Below are 19,797 nucleotides of genomic sequence, written 5' to 3' on the forward strand. Positions count from 1 at the left end.
CTTTGGTAGATCTATAATGAATTTTCTGTACTCTTCCCTTTGGATTCTCAGGTCCCTTGATCTTTCTCCTTGGATCTCAGCCATTTTTGAGATCCTTTAATTTTTTTTTCCTTTTTTTACAAACTCTCATTCATCCCTGATGATTCTAGTATGACTTCTTCAGTGACATGCTGCACTTTTTCTTTTATCTTGTGTGGGTATTGGTAAAGAAACAGCCTTGCCCTCAGAAAAACAAAACAAAACAAGACACCCCAAACAAATCAAAACCAACCAGAAAAGACAAAGGCAACTCCTCTTCCCCAGCAATCTCTGATTCAACAACTGTGTGGTTTACATACACCTGCTGGTGTTAGGAGTGAAAGCTTACCTCTGTCCCGGCCATCATAGTTCACTGAGCCCCACTCCCATTAGCCTGATCCCTCTGTCCCAATAGTCTCTCTACTTCTGATCCCTGTTCATTGTCGCTCACCCCTCTGCATGGTGGTTTTGAACTGAGTTATGTGAGGACTTGTCTTCTAGTACCTGCAGTGTTAAAGAGGTGTGCATTTTATAAGGTTATACAGATTAAAATAGGATATTAAGATTCTCACCTTTCTCTTCCCTCCTCACAGCTTTTTTCTGTTTCTATTGAACTGCAATTAATTCTCTGATTTCTAGTTTCATTTTCTTAAGGTTTATCTGACAGCTGAATGTTAATATGTCTAAGAAAGGATTTCTTACTCTCCTCCTCCCTTCCAAAAAACCTCTCTTGTCTTCATTCCCAGTTCTAGTTATTGGTGTGAACAGAGGGCTCTGTTATTTCTGTCTCCAAGGCATTTCATCGTTTCAGTATCATCTTTAATTCCCCTGGTTTTCCCTCACTTCTTCACTACTTGGTTAAGTGGTTTTATAATGATCTTGTATGCCTTTTCTATCTAATCACATCTCTAAAACTGTTGTAATACACACTCCATGTAATATACATAGACTGAAACACAGTCTATAAAGCTGCTGCTAAGATTTCCCCTTCCTTCCCTCTGCACACATATACTCTCACACACCCCTCCACTGTTCACCATTGCAATTGTGTTCCCAGTTTTTTTCTGTCTCTCTGCTAGTGCCTTTTCTTTCTATTATTAAACTGAAGCTTATTCTGCCTTTCAGAAAGCACAAGAAATCAGATCCTAGTTACAGACCTGCTGTTCTCATCTGCCTATTCACCCTGCATCCTCTAAAGTGCATATCTTTAGGATGTCTCAGTCATGAAATTTCCAGTCAGTCACGGTCACCAAAGTACATATTTCTTGTTGCACTCTTCTTTCTTGTAACTGTGAACTCTCTGGTGCAAGAGCTGTATTAATGATTTGCCACAGACTGTCTTTTGTACAGGTCAGTGTATGTGTGTGATACTCTAAAAATTAAAAACTGGAATGGATGACTGGGATGAAAAGGAAGAAGAAAGAGTGGATGGGGGTATGGCAAGTGAATTAGCACCAAAGATAGTTAGAGCTGCCTGGTCAGTCTTATTGAAAGAGTGTCCTTCTAAGCCTCAGGGCAAATGATATAGATTGATTGGTGCATTTCTGTATATAAAAAGGATAGGGGTGGAAAACAGGAAGAAACAAAACAGTCTCTTTTTTCCTCTGCAGTAATCCATAGATGCTTGGCTGAGATGGGCTAATATTAAAATGAAAGCACATTGTCACACTCTACCCACACCTCCGAGCAACAGACTGAACTATACATAAGAGACAGTACTCCCTAACATCTGACTGAAGCACATTTGCTTTCACTGTGCCAAGAGGAGGATGGAAATGGTATCAACACCTTGCTTTAAAAATGCTGTGAGCAAAGATTTTTTTAAAAAAAGAAAAAGAACAGAAGAAGGCGGCTTATATTTGGAGCTCAAATTGTGATTTACACTCACAATTTCAGTGGTAAGCAATTCCATTGTTTTTTTTTTCATTTTAAAGATTTTTACCTCTTAGCTCTTCCTCAAGCTATAAACCACCTTAAGCATAGTAAACCAAGAGCAGCTGTAGCTTTCTCTCTGGCAACACTATCCATTCTTCTTTGCTGGCCTCCCTGCCCCAAAACTAAGATACACTATGAATGTATGATATACCATTTTTTCCTTCCTTCCTTCCTTCCTTCCTTCCTTCCTTCCTTCCTTCCTTCCTTCCTTCCTTCCTTCCTTCCTTCCTTCCTTCCTTCCTTCCTTCCTTCCTTTTCCTTCTTTTCCTTCCTTTCTTCTTTCTTTCCTTCCTCCCTCCCCTCCCTCTTGTCTGCCTTCCTCCCCTCCCTCTTCCTGCCTTCCTTCTTCCTCCCCTCCCTCCCTTCTTTCTCCCCCTCCATTGCTCTCTCTTTCTCTCTTTCCTTCTTTCAGCAGCCCCCCTCACTTACTGATATGTGGTCTATTGTGATTTCTTAAGACTTATAAATGTCAGTCCTTCCCCCAAGCCTCCCCCCACCAGATTCTGCTGTTTCAGTTCTCCAACATATCTTGCTATATATAGCCAATTTGTCTAACTGAGTAGAAAAAAAAAAAAACAAAAAACCACCCAACCTCTACTTTCTGTAGGGAATACCAGCAAAGCAGCAAATATTGCCATGGCAACAAGCCTCTCAATCCATCAGACTCCCGCAGTATCTAATACATAATCTGTAAGGTGGAGACTACTGTTGAAAAATGAACATGACATATTGTCACTTCAGGATTTAATATCCCTTCCCCATGACCTTAATTAGCTCACCTTATTTTGGGTAATTATTCAATTTCTGATAGAAACTTCTATTTTATTTTGCTTTACTGAGGAAGCTAATGTGTGATCTGCCTTCATTAAAATGCAACTTTTGACTTTTTCCCCACAAACATGCCACAAAATGGGAGTTTCTATAGTAACACACAATGCAGACTTAATTTGAAATTATAATCTCTTGATAAAGATGAGATTCCCCCAGCCCCCTTCTCAGTGTATTTTATTTTTTTTTTTTTAAAAAAAAAAAATTGGTTTTGCCACTGTGGTATACCTCTCTTCTGTTCCAAAGGAACTTTGAAAAGAGTTTTTTAAAATTAAAACATCATCTAACAGCACTGCTGAAGTTAAAAATACACATTATCAGCACTCATTTTCCTTGTGCATTATAAATTTTGTATAATTTGGTTGCTTTTTGGGCTCCTCTTATTCTTAAATTATTAAATTCTTTTGCTATGACAGTTTAATGCCATGGAAAAAGGATGACTGCATTTAAGCCAACAACACTTGCAAGGGTTGCTGGAAAGGCCTTTATCAAGTTTAATAATAGGCCTTGGATTTTCACCCTAGTTTTCTAAGACATACACTATTATGGAATCTGTTTATTGCTCGTTCAATGTGACAACTTAAAAAAAATTTAATCCACTGACCAATTTCAACAGCATTTAAGAAGCATTACCAGGTCTTCTGCTGTTGAGTGGGAAGATGTAGATCTGCAAGATCTTTTGTCAAGGATTTGGAAGTGGAGGTGGGAGGGAGGGAGAAGGGTTTGATTGCAGTTTGGGTGTCCAAAATAGGAGCATGCAATTTGGGTGTCCAAAATAGGAGCATGCAGGAGTGAAATATTTCACGGAGAACTGGACTTTGTTAGTGAGGCAGAGGGGGTTGACTCCTAAACAGTGAGGTATTTGGGGAAGGAACTGACACCTACTGAGAATGGCCCACGTGTAAATGGTTTGACACATCAACTCTTACTAAATCACTTCCAAAGAATGAAGCCTAAATCCCACTCTTAATCCCTCTCACCAACAGTGTTTCTTCAGGGCTTCAAGTCAGGCTCATTATGGCCATGAGTTTTACCATTTGGACTTATCCATTCAAGCTGTGTCAGTGGCCACAGTGACCACAGCCTCCTTCTCCTTGTGGCTCAGCATCTGGGAGGAAGGGACTCAGTCATGGAACCCTGGCTGTTCTTCACAGGAATTTGCACAAAGTTCTATAGATGTTTCTGAACAGTGGAGAATGAAGCCTCAAGCTTTGCTATCAACTCGCCTATTTGCCAAAAGTTTTCTGTGTAGTTGCTTCAGATCTACCCCAAAAGACAGAAAGGGTAAACTGTAGTGATTTGAATAAATGTGCTTTAAAACCAGACCATTTCAAGCTGCTTTGAAATGTGGTAACTTTAAATGTTATCCTTACACCTGCAAAGCATCAGCCTTTGGGAGTTCTACAGATGTCAGTCAACTGTGTGACAAAACTCAAAGCAGAATCTCTTGCAGCAGGGGCACAGAATGATCTGAGACAACACTGGTTTAAAAAACCTATCGCTGCTCAAGACATGGCAACACAATGATATTCAAGACCTTGACACTGGCAGTCTTTCCACTGTGTGGACTGTTTTACCTGACTAGCAGTTAGTGAGGACATACCTTAATGCTGGGGTCTACCCATTCAAAGTTACTGATATAAAGACATCATTTAAATGACTTCATGAGTCTCTCTCCTTCCTTTTCATGTTAACATCATGGGCACCTTATCAAATTAAGGAGGCAGAAATCAGTAGGATTTTTTCTGTTCACTTTAATGGGTTTTGTATCATGCTATTCATGAATTCATTTTTAAACATTACAGCCCAGCATATATGATTGAATGGATACTAAAAATATGCAGCATTCACCCACAAATTAGTACAACAGCATGAGTTACTTGCGCCTTAAATAGTAATACTCCCCTAAATAATAATGTTATCACCAAAAAGACACTCAACTGCATGCAAGAGCAATATGCCATAGGAAACAAACTGACTTAGCAGGAGGTCTGTAGATAGTTCTTTTCTGCCTTATTAAAAAAACAAACCCAAAAGGATAAGAAAACATGCTCCAATACACCATCCTGTTTCAGTAGGTTTCAAAGGAAATTATTCTTTGCCTATCATTAAAATACCCATTCAAACAATACTAGAAAACAGAGCAGAACAAGATATTTAAACTGCATCCCAAAGCTGTCAAGTGAAAGTATAGGTTTTCTAAACTCCACAAAAATGTGCCACTTTTAAGGAGAAGTAATCATGCTATTTGTGGTCCTTTTGATTTGCAGCTAGGTTAGTGAATGCTTCATGAAACGTGACGTGACTCCATTGTGTGAGTTCCTGGGAGCAACAGAGGGAACCTGTGATGTAGAGATAGCAGGCTCAGATTGACAATGATAAATATGTCAGACGATGACAATCATTCTGTGAATTTAGTTCTTGTGAATGAACGAAAATGGTAATTTAAAGTGTCATGATTTGGAAGCATAATCATCTCTGCATCAGTCATTCACAGTCAGTTGTAGTAGAACAGAGCCTGATATTGTTCCACGCATAAAGTGTGAGCTTCGTGAAGACATATGGGTACAGATTTGGAGTCAGATGGAAGCACCAGATCTGACATTGTAGATAAAATGACCAATTAACTTTCACCCAAGGACTGAGCCCAATCACTTACATACCACTAAAACTTGACTGACTTGATGGAGATGAGGTAGAAAGTATGTGTTTATACAAGACATATATTGTGGCTTTTGTCTCCAGTCTCTTTGGCCACACAATTCTCAGTCCCCATGCTAGCTGGGTGAGGAAGAACCTAGCTGGGGAAAGACATGCCCCAGTGAAAGCCCGCATGACAGTGGCCAGTGATTCTTCTCAACTTCAGAAGTGTCATGGGTTTTCTGTCTCTTTGTAAGCTGCTATTCTGCCTTTGGGAATTCAATAGGATCTCTAAGGTCTCAGGACCAAAATGGAATAGTTTTGTAGCCATGCTTCGAGTTCTTACTACTGCTCAGGAAGACACATACTGACACTGGATTAAAAGGGTCCCCAGCCTTAAAACTACTGGAAGACAGGGAAAATTGTCTTATAACTACTGAGTGATACCCTTAATGTGGGGCTGGTGGTGGTGATCGTAATAGGTAGTGTTCATAGGTGATGACGAGGGAGATAGACACCAGTTTCTCATGCAGACTGATGTGAAGTTTTTCTGTGAAACCATCCACAGAAGAACTTTTTGCCTAGTCTTTACTGGTTAGTGGATCACTTACTTCTAGTCTTCTTCCTAGTGGATCATCTCCTTCTAACTCCTTATATTTTAATGTCTGAGTTACTAAACCACATGTCCATCTCTGCCAGGTTTCTTTTAAACTGTTTATCTACCCTATAGTACTTTATGGCACAGTGTTTCATAGGCTGCTACTAGTATTCTTTTTCTTTTGTGCAAGCCTTTCTGTTTTCCATTAGTTTGCTTATAGGTATGTGGATTAAGAAATACGAAATATGATGAGAAAGTGGAGGGAGTTCAGCAAAGAACTAGGACTGGAGGCCCTGAATGCTGAAGTGGACTATAAAATCTAACTCTGCAGTTTAATTACAAGGGTGATAAGAGAGGGGTTCTTCAAGCTGTCAAATATTTGAAGTGGGGAGATAGGGGAATTATTTATGGGAGGGATGATAACGGGAAGAAAGAGCAATCTCTCGCTTATATGGCAGAATTTCATGCACTGCACAGTGCTAACAGTGAGGATCAGCAGGTGCATAAAACTATGTCCTCCCTTTCCTGCAGAGAGATATGCCTGTGCCACATGCCTGGGCTAAGACAGCAAAAGGAGCAACACTGAAGTCTGGGATAGGCTGATTTTGGGGTGCAGAACAGCCCCATTGCACAATCACTGCTATCCCTGCATCTGAAAACAGTGCTGCACTGACTCAAAGGAGCACAGATCTTACAGGTCTTTTCCTTCTTGTTGGCTTATATTTTACCAGCTCTCTTGCTTTTGGCAATGACTCTCACTGGAGTCTTTGGTTTTCTCCTTCCTATATTTCAGGATATTTTATGGTAAAAGGAATAGTGGTAAAATAAAGTTAGAAGAGCCTGAACTATAAGTGCAGGCAGTGGTTCAGATATAATACACTTTGAATTAATGTGTGCTGTGCACAAAAGAGAGAGTGATTTGTAGGCATTATTTTGCCCATAATGTGGTTAATATGGTCCCTGTCAAATGTTTGAAGAGCAATGGAGGCAGGTGAAAAATACAGGGAGAATATAGTCTAGCTTTAGGAATTAATTTAACAACCAATTATAAGGCTTTTAAAAGACAGCTGTCAAAAATACCACGATAATACCCTTCTCTCATTGTTTTTATTCAATAATGCAACTGATTCCTTTTTCCAATGAAGTGGGGTATTTTCCTTTCACATCAAATACTTTATCTTACTATGTTCTATGACATTTTCCATTCATTGATTCTGGACACGATTGCAACTCATTTTCAAAGTCTAGGGGTTTCAGAGTCCAATACATTTATGGTACTACATGTTTAACAGCTGTTCTTGTACATATCAGACACCTTTTTTTCTGGATTGTTTTTCCCTTAACTGTTGACCAGAATACTTTGCTATTCATCATGATATGCTTATTTCCTAGAACTAAAATCCATTATGGTCTCTTATCTGCTTGATAGCTCAATAAGCCTGATCCAGGTCAGACAGTTTTTTACAGCTTTCGGAAACATTGATTCTGTTTTTCACCATTTAATTCAACTCATCTGCTCTCTGTGAAGACAAGGGATTAGACATTTTTAATGATTTATTTATCCTGAGTGAATATGAATTTCCTGCTCTTTACATATATGCTGTGGGCTTTTCTTTCAGCACTTGCACACTGCTCACTTCTCCAGCTGAAGTCTAGTTGTTAGTTAGCACCTTTAGAAATTTAAGTGCATGTTAAATAAATATAGAAAAATCTCTGCATCAGAAGAGCATTAAAATTGTGAAGCCAAGCCCCAAACAGCTGGAAATAGACAGTCAAGGGTGCAATGCCAACTGGCCCAGATGTGAACATACCCATAGTATTCATAGTATGATGAGAAAATGTCTCAAAAAAGGCTTTAGCCACCTAACTGACATTTTTGGCAACTCAATCCCATACTGAGGTCCTTAAAAACTGGTACTTAAAATCTGAAGTAACTTCTGCTTTCAATATTACATTTCTGCATATGCTTTAATGAATTCTGGTCATGCTCAGAAACACTGGGCATGTATTTCCCCTATAAAGTCCGTCTTAAATATATCTCACACCATATCTCATATGGATTCACAATTCTGCCCAACTGCTGATCAGTGCAATATTACAGTGTGACTGTGGATTGGGTTCTGTAGAAAGAAGTGCTGTGGGAAGCTGTGAAGGTGTTTTATCTAATAGCTTTGTGTCCTGACCACTTAGATTTAGTGCAGAAGACGAGTGTTTGCTCTGCGAAGCATGTGACTGAAAAACCCAGCTTTGCTGTGCTGTGGACTGTAGTCATGCAAAGGAAAGGCACTGAGACTTCTTAAAAAGTGTCAGACTGACTGTAGCCTCTGTTTTAGAAATGGGTGATCCTGAGCTAATAAAAGTAAGGGAAGTATTGAAACAGACACCTACCATGGAAAATAACAGCTTCAGCAGAATAAATGTTAAAGGTGTAAGTAACAGGAAATACTGTGTTTCTATAAGTGGTACAATGCAGTTTATCTGTAATCACTGTTCCTAACTGAAAAACCAGAAATTTTTGCTTCATTCATAATTCAGCTCTTGGTTATCTCATCCCCTATATTTTAAGTTTAATTTTCACAAAGATTTTAGCTTAGCAAAGTAATATTAGCAGTGATATCAAAATTTAATATGTTTTTGAAAAATCTAAGCTTCTAGAATTGTATGACTATATGAGTGTCTTAGTTTTCATTTGGGAAAAAAATTCTGTCCCTCACATCTGCAGAGAGAAATTAAAGACAAAACCCTTAAAAGCTCAGAGAATGCAAAGCAAATACTCTTCACATTGTTGTATACTGAATACTAGAAGTACTGTCAATCAGCTTTCTGATTAAGACAAGTTTCTTTTGCTTCTTATTGCATATATAAGTTCACAGTTCTTCTAAGCCACTACTAGTGCATCACTGAAACAATAGAACTTTTTGCTTTCTGTCATAATGAACTCCTGTTTTAGAGTCTCATTCTCCTCTCAGAACTTGACCTTTAGCAAGAAGAATAGACTGTATTTTCATTTAATAATAGCATTGTTCTTTCTGTTCTTTTCATTATATGCATCAGCTATTTTAAATAACGACAAACAACAAAAACAACAACAACAACAACAGTAATAATATAATACACATTATGGTTACTTGTAATTTAAATTTGACCGAAGATTAAAGGAGTTAATTTTGAAATAAATGTTATTAACCTATACATACAGAATCAAATCAACGTTAATTAGACATTCCACTTAATAAAACTCTATGGCTTAATATTTGCTACAAAACTATTCCTCCAGAAATAACTATCACAACAGAACTCTTTTCTTACTGAAAAGTAAGAGATGATGAAAATACATATTGGGGAAAAACCAGCCTTCCTGTTCTACTCTCAGCACACCCTCATAAAAGGGCTAACCATAAAAGGATAACTAGATATCTTTAAAATAAATGACTCTAACTTCCTCAAGCATGGGCAAATGACTTCCTTGAATGAGTTTTCTGAATGCTTTGGAGTTTTTGCACTTGAATTTTGCATTGTAGGAACCTGCTCTTTCTAATAAATTGATGGTACTTGATATCAGTGGAAAATGTTGAACAGTATATTTGTACTTAGAAATGCTTTCTGAGACTGAAGAATCAGTATTCTAGACAGATGAGATGGAGACTCGGGGTTTAGGATCAGTTCTTCAAAGTCCAGATTCCGTGTATGCACAACTGGTGTTATGTTGACACAAGATAGCATTTATGCATGCACCGCCAACTCGGGACGTGATAATAAGAAGGTTACGTTTCTAAACAAAAGACAAAGATAAAATGTGTAGTATTAGGGGAAAAAAAAGTCGAAGTAGAAAGGTCACAATGTCCTTGGAGCAAGAGAGAGTATATTTGATATGTATTTACTGTAATGTACCATACGTTTTTCTTACATGTCATAAAACAATAATTCAGAATAATTAGAGCTGCTCAAAAAAATCCAGATTACTCTGGCACATGTAAATCTGAAAATCCTGTGACTTAAATAACTCAGAGCAGAAACATTTTTGTCTTTATAAGCCCTGTCTAAAAGTATGAGAGAGTAATAGGGACACCTCAGATTCAGATACTGCAGACAAGAAGAAGAAAGCTTTTGGGAAAAGCACTCCATCACAAACCAGACCTCTCCCAGGGTTTGTCTGCTTCTGAAATTCTTTCAGGTTAGCTTGATTTTTTTTTTTTTACCCCCTCTTTCTCCTCTGAGTTAAAATTCCTGCATAATTCAGAAGATTTTATCTGGAGTCATCCAAGGTCTCAGTACTCATTATTTCACTGTCTTTGGAAGTAAATTTACAGACATTTGGAGTACACATTTTTTTAACAAATGAAGAAACATCCTTGTTTTGAACCGACTCTTCTGCCTCTGGCTGTCCTCATGCAGGTGTATCATGTGGTTTAACTGGGTAGCAGAATGAACATGACTGTTTACTGATGTGCCCCTACTGCCAGAGAACATCTTAATTGGATGTCATTTCTCTGCTAAATGTTTTAGGCAGCCAACCATGTCCATTCCATTTTCCATTCTAGCCTGTAGCAAGTTCACACTGCTCATGTCACACACTGATTATGATGCAGCCATCATATGGCACGCTCGATCCAGGCTTCTGCATATTTCAGAGCTGAGACCTTGGACTTCCTCATTACCTTAGGGAAAAGAGTTTGTACAAACTTGTCTGTACACCAGTGACCTGGACACCTTAGAGCTCAGTCTGGATGAAAGAGAAAGGACGCATTCATATTCTCATTTGGTCTTCAGCAAAGAGTACATCTCTGGAGGAGCTTTTAGAAATATCAGGCCCCTGAGGAGAGCTTTGCAGGGGCTATTCAAGCTAGTGAGCCATCATGTTGCAAAAGAAGCAACCAGCTAACCCCTGACATAACGTAGACATCCCACAGATACCAATTAGAGGTTGTGATGTAGACAGCTTGCTTTCACCCAAGGCAACTCAGGAACATGCTGCACACCTTGACTAGCTGAATAGCAGGAGGAAAAATTAATGGAAACAGAGAGGAAATTCCTTTCAAAAGCATAACACTGGACCCTATAAGGACTTTTCTAAGGTGCTATCAAGGCATCACCATATTTGGCTACTCACTTAATGTCTTCTGATAATTCTCATTCCCCAAAGTAAATGATGATCATTCCCGAGGACTGAATTGTTCTGTTTCTCTGAATATTTAATTTTTAATATTGGCCAAACACATCAGGCTAAACAACCAATACCTTCCTGTACTGCTTAATATTTGCTCTCCTATCTCGCTTGCTGTGCTTTAGCCATTTTTAGGCAAGATGATGGCATAATTTGGGTTAAAAATAACCACCAGTGCATGGAAAGCATGAGAACAACAGGGAGAGAAGAAAACAAAACAATTTGGTTCCTGATTTCATTTATATGCTCAGCCTTTAAGTATTCTGAGATTATATGAGGTAAATTGCCCACTCAGGCTATAAAGAAATTTCAAAATGCGTATGGATTTTAAGGCATTATAAAGGAATTCTTGGACAGCTCCCTGGGTCTTAGTTATGGTGGCTTTCCATTAATTATGTGCAAGTGTTGTAAAATAATAACTTGGGGCAAAGAGTGGTATTATTTGGTATACATTTCTGCTTCTATATCAGCTCTAAGGGATTATCCCCAAAAATTTAGCACAACAGGTCTTTCTAGTTTGCACTTAAACTGTGTATTAAAATGATTTTCCTTGTCACTTTTTTGTTGGTGTTTTGGGTTTTTTTTTTAACTTTCAAGGCAGACAGATCTCTCAACACACACAAGTACAGGGCTCTGTCATGATATCTCATAGCTTTCCATCATCATAAAGGTCCTATAGAAATAGGACAGAAATTATTAAAACATTTTTTTTCCTTACCAATCTTCCCTATGATGTGACAGATCCTCTGAGAATGGAAATACAAAATGTGACAAAAATACAGACTGTTATCCCTGCTGTTGAAGATAACAGAATTGGAACAACTACTGCATCAGTGTTCTCTCAGTCTTCCTCTTAGTGTGTAATATGACGTGAATCTCAGGTACGGGGATTTTCGTACTGCAGAAACATCCAGAGAATCTTTATGGAGAAGAAGGGGCAGAAAGCAGTGCTTGTTAACTTCATCAGAGCATTCTGATAGAGAGAAAAAGAGCAGTGGAGGGAAGTTGGGTATTTTTGGAACTGTGCAAAGATGTGAACAGAGGAAAGAGACAAGAAGCACAGCTCTTTGGTGAAACTAAAAGGCAAATAATAATTTTGTTATACTGGTACCACGATCAAGCCATTTCCTGAGGACTCTGAAACCCTCTAAGGCCTCAAAGGCTTTTTTCATTTTCTCAGTTCCAAGAAAAAGGCCCTGCAGCCCAAACCAGAGGCCCGCCCTATATCAGCTTGTTGCTTCCCCATTCCATTTATTTCCTTTTAATCTTCACTAGCTTTAAAATAAGCACTGTGGTGTGTTCACTAAGAATTTTCCTTCCAGCTTGCAATGCAGTTTATGATTTATTGAAAATATTTTAAAATGTCATGAAATCACCTAAAAATTTCATAAAAGGTTTGCATGAAGTATGAACAAATCCTCATACAAAGCAGCCGTAAATCCTTTTAAGAAGCATGCTATCTTAAAGAAGCCAAATAAAAGTAATTCACGAGACAAACACAAATCTTAAAGGAACTGCACAGTGCATTTTTGAGCCTGCGTTCCTGATCAATTATGAAGTTTTACAAAGGCCGCTCCTCTGACTCTTCAGACCATTCAGAGAGTCTGCTTGCTTTCCTCTAACACTTTTTGGTAAGATTCCTTCACCTTGTTTCAGAAAGGTTGTGCAAAGTTCAGGAAGTATCTAATGCATAGGGCAGAAACTACTTATTTGCTTCCACCTTTGATAAGAGGTTCCTCCATTGTTCCATCCATCTCCCACCCATCCATCAAGACATAATTATACAGCTATCCAGCACTCAGTAACACCAGAGAAGTGATGAGTTTGCAGGATCTTTCTAAGAATGACATTGTATGTCCATGGAGATAAATGGAACAAAAGGACCATTCCTCCTAGCAGAGATTTTCTCTAGGGTCTGGTATCATTGCCCTTTTGGGCCTTGCTAAACTGTAATTTTGGTCTCTCCACTGTTACCACCTAGGCTTTGCTGCACCATGAAGAAACACTTCATTCTACTTATGAGTACTGGGGAAAGTATAGGAATGCGGATCCTGTTGGTAGCTCAAAAACCTGAAAATATCATCTATGAATCTCCCTTTGACAGGTCTTATGAGACGCAAACAGTGGGGGAGAAGAAAAACTGGACAGAACAGCATTCAGATAACAATGCACACCTCCATGGCAACAACTCTATCAAGTGCTTTAATGAAAGTTTAACTACCCATCAGCGGGTTGCCATATATCTTATGTCATTGCCTGTAGTCTGCTACCAATTAGCAATGCTCTTCCCATGGGGAGAGGAGCTCTCAGGTTGACCGCTGCATCTTGTATCTGTGTGCAAAGCTTTAGGAATAGGGCCTTTGCTATATGTTCTGCTGCCTCTATTGTGTCTCCGAGGTCTGCAGCACCTTTTTGTGGGATAGGTTGTTTCTGATACGGAAATGATTTTTTTATAGCTAGTAGTGGTGACTCTGCCCTGCAATGGCATATGTAAGGAGATACAGAGAATGATTTCAAAAAGAAGAGAAGTGAACAGGGAGAACAAAAAGGCAGAGAAGTGCTGCCCTAGGAACAGTCCTGTACACAAACAGAAAAAAACAACTGGAAACAACTTTCTAATTCAAATGAGTCTTATGCATGTGTCTGTGTTTCTGTCTTTCTATAGCCTCTGGTTAAGCAGAGTAAAAGATTTCTCTCTGTTAAATAAATTTTAAAGTAAATTTATTTAAGCTTGCATAGGTTGTTGATCTAGGTAAGTTTTGGGATAGTGGTTTGCCAGGATTTCATCCCAAATTGTCTCCAAATTCTGTTCAGAAATAGATTATCCAGTCTGAGTCTCTCAGCTACAAGTGTTTATAGGCACCACTCCATTATCTAGTTCCCATATTGTGGCAGAAGTCCAAGCTACCTCTTGCTGGTTACATATTTAAGACAATGCACACCTCTTAGAAACCAGTGAAATCAATGGAAAGCTTTCCACATATATCTCTGGGCATAATTCCTCTTGGATGAATCTGGCACAGGCAGCAGTCCTGAATAATTGCACTGGATTTAGTGCAACCTTTCATAAGCTTGTGAAGGAATCTATACACTAACCTGAATCAAGTAAATTAGGCACTCATTAAATCCACAAGTAGTTACATTCTATTAAGTAAAACTCAGGCTCATGAAGACAAACATGTAGTAGCTGGATTTAGGTCCAAATAAAGGTGATTTAAACTGCATGAAGAAAATAGTAGTGCTTGTTTTGGGGATTCCTTATTTTTTAGGAGTAGAATGATTTATGGTGAAGTTAGGAGGGAAGACAAGGCTGAATGAAATCCCTGAATGCAAGCACTATTTTCTGGTTTTGTGGCATTATGTAAGGGAGGGGGACAGATGGAAAAAGAAAGTGGTTGAGCTTCCTATTTGTACTCACTCATTGACTCTGTCAATTTGGCCATCTCTGTTTCTCTTTTGGGCTTCTCCTGGGGGAACAGACAAAATAAAAAACAAACATATATATATAATATATATATAAATATAAATACACTTGAGTGCAAGTGACAATGTGAGGGAAGGACATTAATCCTTTATATCTTTCTATTTTATTTAGGGATTTAACTTTACTCCTAAATAGCCTGCGCCTCTGGAGGCTTTTTTCTTGTAGTTTCTGGATTATGTCAACTATGAAGTGTGAAACTTATGTTTATTTTTGTGTGTGTGTGTATTGAGTTAAAGTAATTGAAGTTATTCAATCAAAGTGATAATGGAGGAGGAAATCTTCCTCTATTATTTGCAAGTGTGTTAGGACTTTCTGACAAAAGATATGAAAATGGCCATCCCACAAAACAGATATACTGAAGAAAGCACTTATTTAGAAATAAATAAATTTCATATGGAAGCTGGAGTGAGTGGTATGGTACTGGGTCTGACACGGAAGTAAACTTACTGAAGTACTGCTTCATTTCTTTCTTTGATACACGAGGGACTCCCAGTCAAACCTGCTTGTCTTTGACACTTGGTTTTGGTATAAATGTTTTAATCTAATTTTGTTTTCCCAGTTCAGATACTTGTTGCAGCTGTTGTAACTAAGCCTGTTTTGACAAAGAGCCCTTGTCAACCAAGAGCCCTTGGATTTGTTGGAATTGCCTCTAACAGGGACTGATGCCCCAAAGCACACCTCAGCCAGAGCAATAGAGGCTGAGTCCAGTCTCCTGATTTCAGAGCCAGTTTGGGCTGAATTAAAACATTCAGCCCTTCAAAGCCCTTTAAGCTCTAATTAGCTGGTTTTGAGAAGATGCACCCAGGCTGGTCTCACCCTTATGATCTCTGAAACTATACAAGCATCTTCAGATTCCGAGTCCCAGCCCTGTGGGTAAGCAGAGCTTGCGGTTACCCACCCCCTTCCCCACAATCATCTTCAAAATGCAAACAGTCCAGATGTTCACTAGTTTTAACCACAGAGGACAAGTCCAGTTGGAAAAGCCAAGGGGAAAAGGGCCAGGTGTCAACACTTAAATAATGAGTGTAGGAGCCTGCCTCCTCCTCTGTTGAGGCTCTGAGAAAGGATCTTATGGGCCATGGGTGTGCAAATGTCAGCTCTTGCTCCAAGCAACTTTTTTTTTCCCCCAAAAAAAGTTAGCAGAGTAGAGGATTTCCTTCAAAATATGACTTCAATGGGCAGAAACCTTAAACAGGCGCCCCCTGCTCCCTATCTCAGCTCTGGGAGAAGGTGGGGGTTTCTTGGCAGGGTGGCCTGCAGTAGCTGCTGAAATGGCTGGGGACAGGATTCAGCATGGCAGCATCTCTCTTTGGCTGGGTCTATACCAGCAAACAGCATTGTGGTAAGCTGTGGGTTGAGAATGGTGTGAGAATGGTCCCTGCCAGGTGTTATTTGACAAGATATATGTAGTCTTCCAATGCTATTTGGCTATGATATGATCAGACCCTGTTGCAGAGGTGCCAGGCTGTCACAAGAGATACTCCTCCTGTTTTATTTAAAAGAGTAGGATCATCTTATGACTTGAGAAGAAGTGAGGTCTGTCCATTTCTGTCTTATCCCAGTACTGGCTTCTATCTGGTACAAAAAAAATCTAAAAGAAGTACTTTCTACACCAAATATGCTGCTACACACACTTCAGAAAGTTAGACTTCTGCTAACAAAAAGCTCAAATTTCAGAGTAATAGGAAACATTGGAATGCATGTAACGAGCAGATAATGCTTCGCAACATTATGCATATCCCTTAGAGCGTTTCATATGAAGAGAAGGGTTTAAGGTTATGTCCTGAATCTGTGGTGAGGTTAATGCCCTAAGCCATGCTGATAACGTAGCATTCAGCATCAGATTCATGCATTACCATGAAAGAAAAAAAGGAGGAAGAAAGAAATAGCACAAGAGTGCCAGGTTTTTTTTTAAAAAAAGTCCTGTACAGCAATTTCTTGCATAGTGTTAATCATCAAAAGAAACCACAGCACCGTGAAAATCATCAGTACTTTGTGTTGCTTTATGTGACCTTAAAACACCTCCTTCCACTAGGGGACTTATAGTTTATCAGGAATGAACAGTTGGAAAAGATCAATGTTGAGCCCTGAAGATGGAAGTCTGGATTTGTTAGACTAATAACAAACTGTGATTTTAAATATTAATACTTTGTTCTTGCATATTATTAAATACTTTTTACTAATGATGACGTCAATCATAAGGACATAGGAGACTAGAATATAATTTCCTTTTAACGTATTAAGCATAATACATAAGGAGAAGGTTATAAGTTTTTGAGCCTCTGAGTTCTGCTAATGATCAAATACTTGTTTTGAAGAAGCTGGTAAAGGCAAGCACTAAAGAATGTACTGTTTCCTCTAGTAATGGCCTGTGGCCACTGACAGGTAAGCACAGAAACATTTACATGTAAAGAGACTGAATATCTTCACTGCAGCAGTTCAGAGTACAGCAGATTAAAGAAAAAAGCTAAGGTTCTTAGGCTTATGATACTGTCCCCTGTGTAAATTTCCCTTCTAGAGAGAAAACATGAAATGGCAGACAAGATTCAACTAATTGCTGCATTTGAAAACATTGAAAGGGTTTGGTTTACTTTTCATAAAAGAAATGACCAGGACTATTGAAGTTCTGATCTTCCTTCTTTAGAAGGAAAAGGTACTCTTGTATGAATGTTGTTTCTCAATAGGACAGGTTAAAAAAAATGTTATTCTATTTTCCAGGTATTTTATTCAAAAAATTAATTTCTTTTACTGTTATCACTGAAGTTTAGAATCTGTATGAAATTATTCTCTCAAGTTTTGCATTCTTCTCTTTCTCTAATGATCACTAGTATGTGCACACATACACACTACAAAGTTCTGGAAGCTAAGCAAATTTTTCTACTTTCCTGTTTTATCAAAATGGCAGATTTTAAGAAAATTTGAACACTGCTAAGAAATAAGGTTTCTGATGGCAGATAAAGAAGGAATTCCATCTTTTCTGATAGAGTGAGTTCTAACAGATTAACTTGGGGAAAAAAAAAAACCAACATGAAAACATACTTTTGGTCCTGACTTCAGCAGATGTGATTTTGAATACAGATTGACAGCAGAATAAGACTTGCCTTCTTTTCTTTTTAAAACAAACAAACAAACAATCCATCCATCCATCCATCCATCCATCCATCCATCCATCCATCCATCCATCCAGTGTTTCTTTTTAGGACAGAACTTGTCTTTAAGGGCAGACTGTGGTAGTATTCCCTCTTGAGACTACCGGGTAAACAAGAATTACCACAGAAAGCACATCAAGAAAAGCAGGCCTTATTTTGCATCTAACATAGTGAGATAGTGTATTGGGTTTTGTAGCTATGTCAGCATGGAGTGATTTCTGCAGGGCTTTGAATCCATGGGCTGTTGCTGACAGTGTACATGTTCTGGGGCCAAGAGCCCAAATCTTTCACAACCTCAGGGGAGCAGCAGAGACAGACTCTGCTCTGTTAAGAGACTGGATTGTGTGCAGACATGTGCTACCCTTGCATACCTGTGTGAGAGAGCTACCATCTTCCTTGGTGCATAAAAAAGCAAGAAATCCTGCTCTTCATACTTTCAGTGATACGCATTTAAAGTGCAAGTGCTAGATGATATTGTTCTGATGCAAGAAGGGATGTGTGAAATGTAAATTTGTATGTGAAGCATGCTAACTTCAACTAGTAAAAATGGCTATTTAAAATGTTTCTTTATACTTTTTGGACTGTTGGTGAAGCCTTTCACTCAGCTGAGGGTGTAAAAAAGAAACTGCAAACTCTCCTTTTCTAGTGGAGCCATTTCTCCTGCCCTCCTTTTTTTTTTTTTTTTTTTTTTTTTTTTTTTCAGCTGTGTCTGGCCTTACTTTATTTTGAAGAGTTTGTTTGACACTGCTGTGAAATGTATACATTATTATCAACTCATGGTGCCTTTTGTCAATGAACAGCCAGATAGATTTAAAGATATTTCCTTTCTATAAGTTTCCTTAAGGCAAATGAACAGTCGCACAGTCCTACAATATCTCAGGACTTGTGTCCTGTCTTGCACTGAATTTAATCTCAAATTATTATCAGGCTGTTGCAACATTCATGGGTTTAATGTAATGCTCTAAGGGTCAACACATACAGTCTGGCCTTCACATTGCTCTTTCATTTCTCAGCCAAAGAAAATCAGGCACCTCTGTATAAACTCCTTGTCTGACTTCCCATGCTGCACAGCCTACCATAGATCCTGTCAGAGGGTGCACAAGAAGATGTCAGTAGTGCCAACAACGCAGCGCAAGCTTAACATTTTCAGTGTCATGCATAAGCAAAGAGTGAGGATTGCATCAAATTCCAGATGGGAATCAAAACATAGAGTAGTTGGTCACTTGCCTTGTAAGGAAGAATTTTTGGGCAAGAGAGTGCATGATCCTCCTGTAATTTTTCTGATAGAAGGATACGGGTACATCCTGTAAATTCCTCTTCAATGGCTGTTAGCTTCAGCTGACACAAATTGACAAGATTATTATATTTATTTTGTTTGTTTACTGCATGGCTGAAACTTCTTTTGTACTCTTGCCAGTTCACAAGTGCAGAGTGCACTGGTATGCTAGAAATCTACTGAAGTAATCTAGAACTTTGGTAAAATTTCTAATAGTATTTTGTCAGTCCTGTACTGGCTGAGCTAAGGATTGGAACTCAAATACATTAGATCCATTACATGTACTTTTTGTAAAGCTTTGTTACTTTTGAAAGCAATTCAGTGGCAAATCCCTAGTAATTTCATTGATACATCCTTTAAGGCAAGAGCTATTCAATCACTAAATGCACATTCAATGAGCAAGAAGCAAAGAAGAACCTTTTCTGAAATTTTAGCTTAGAGTAATCTATCTTGGGATATCTTAAATTACTTTTCAAACTACATGGGAATGGTGTTATGTTTGAAACACTATTAAATGAGAATAATAGAATTTCATTTTATATAGTGTCTTTCATACTCATGACATCCTCAAATGCTTTACAGTAATGAATTAGATACTGGTTGTTAGGCAATGGTGTGTAGGCAAATGCAGGACTCATTATGTGTTATTCATTTTAGCAATAGCCTACACTCAGCTCTCGAAAGCATAGCTTATTTTAGGTGGAG

At 38.5% G+C, this 19,797-nt stretch overlaps 1 protein-coding gene across 2 annotated transcripts in view; it reads right to left on the reverse strand.

Annotated features, from left to right (window-relative positions):
• The window catches only part of KCNJ6 (potassium inwardly rectifying channel subfamily J member 6), a 170,039-nt gene that overhangs the window by 104,553 nt on the left and 45,689 nt on the right, over nt 1-19,797 (reverse strand). The window contains exon 2 of one of the 2 annotated variants that reach the window (XM_074903795.1): nt 14,602-14,650. The exons of the other annotated variant lie outside the window; for it this stretch is intronic. Coding sequence (XP_074759896.1) covers nt 14,602-14,626 — 25 coding nt within the window. The 5' untranslated portion in view covers nt 14,627-14,650. The remainder of the gene's footprint in view (nt 1-14,601; nt 14,651-19,797) is intronic. 2 annotated transcript variants of the gene reach the window in all.

The sequence above is a fragment of the Athene noctua genome, chromosome 1 (genome assembly GCF_965140245.1).
Source record: "Athene noctua chromosome 1, bAthNoc1.hap1.1, whole genome shotgun sequence".
Lineage (NCBI taxonomy): Eukaryota > Metazoa > Chordata > Aves > Strigiformes > Strigidae > Athene > Athene noctua.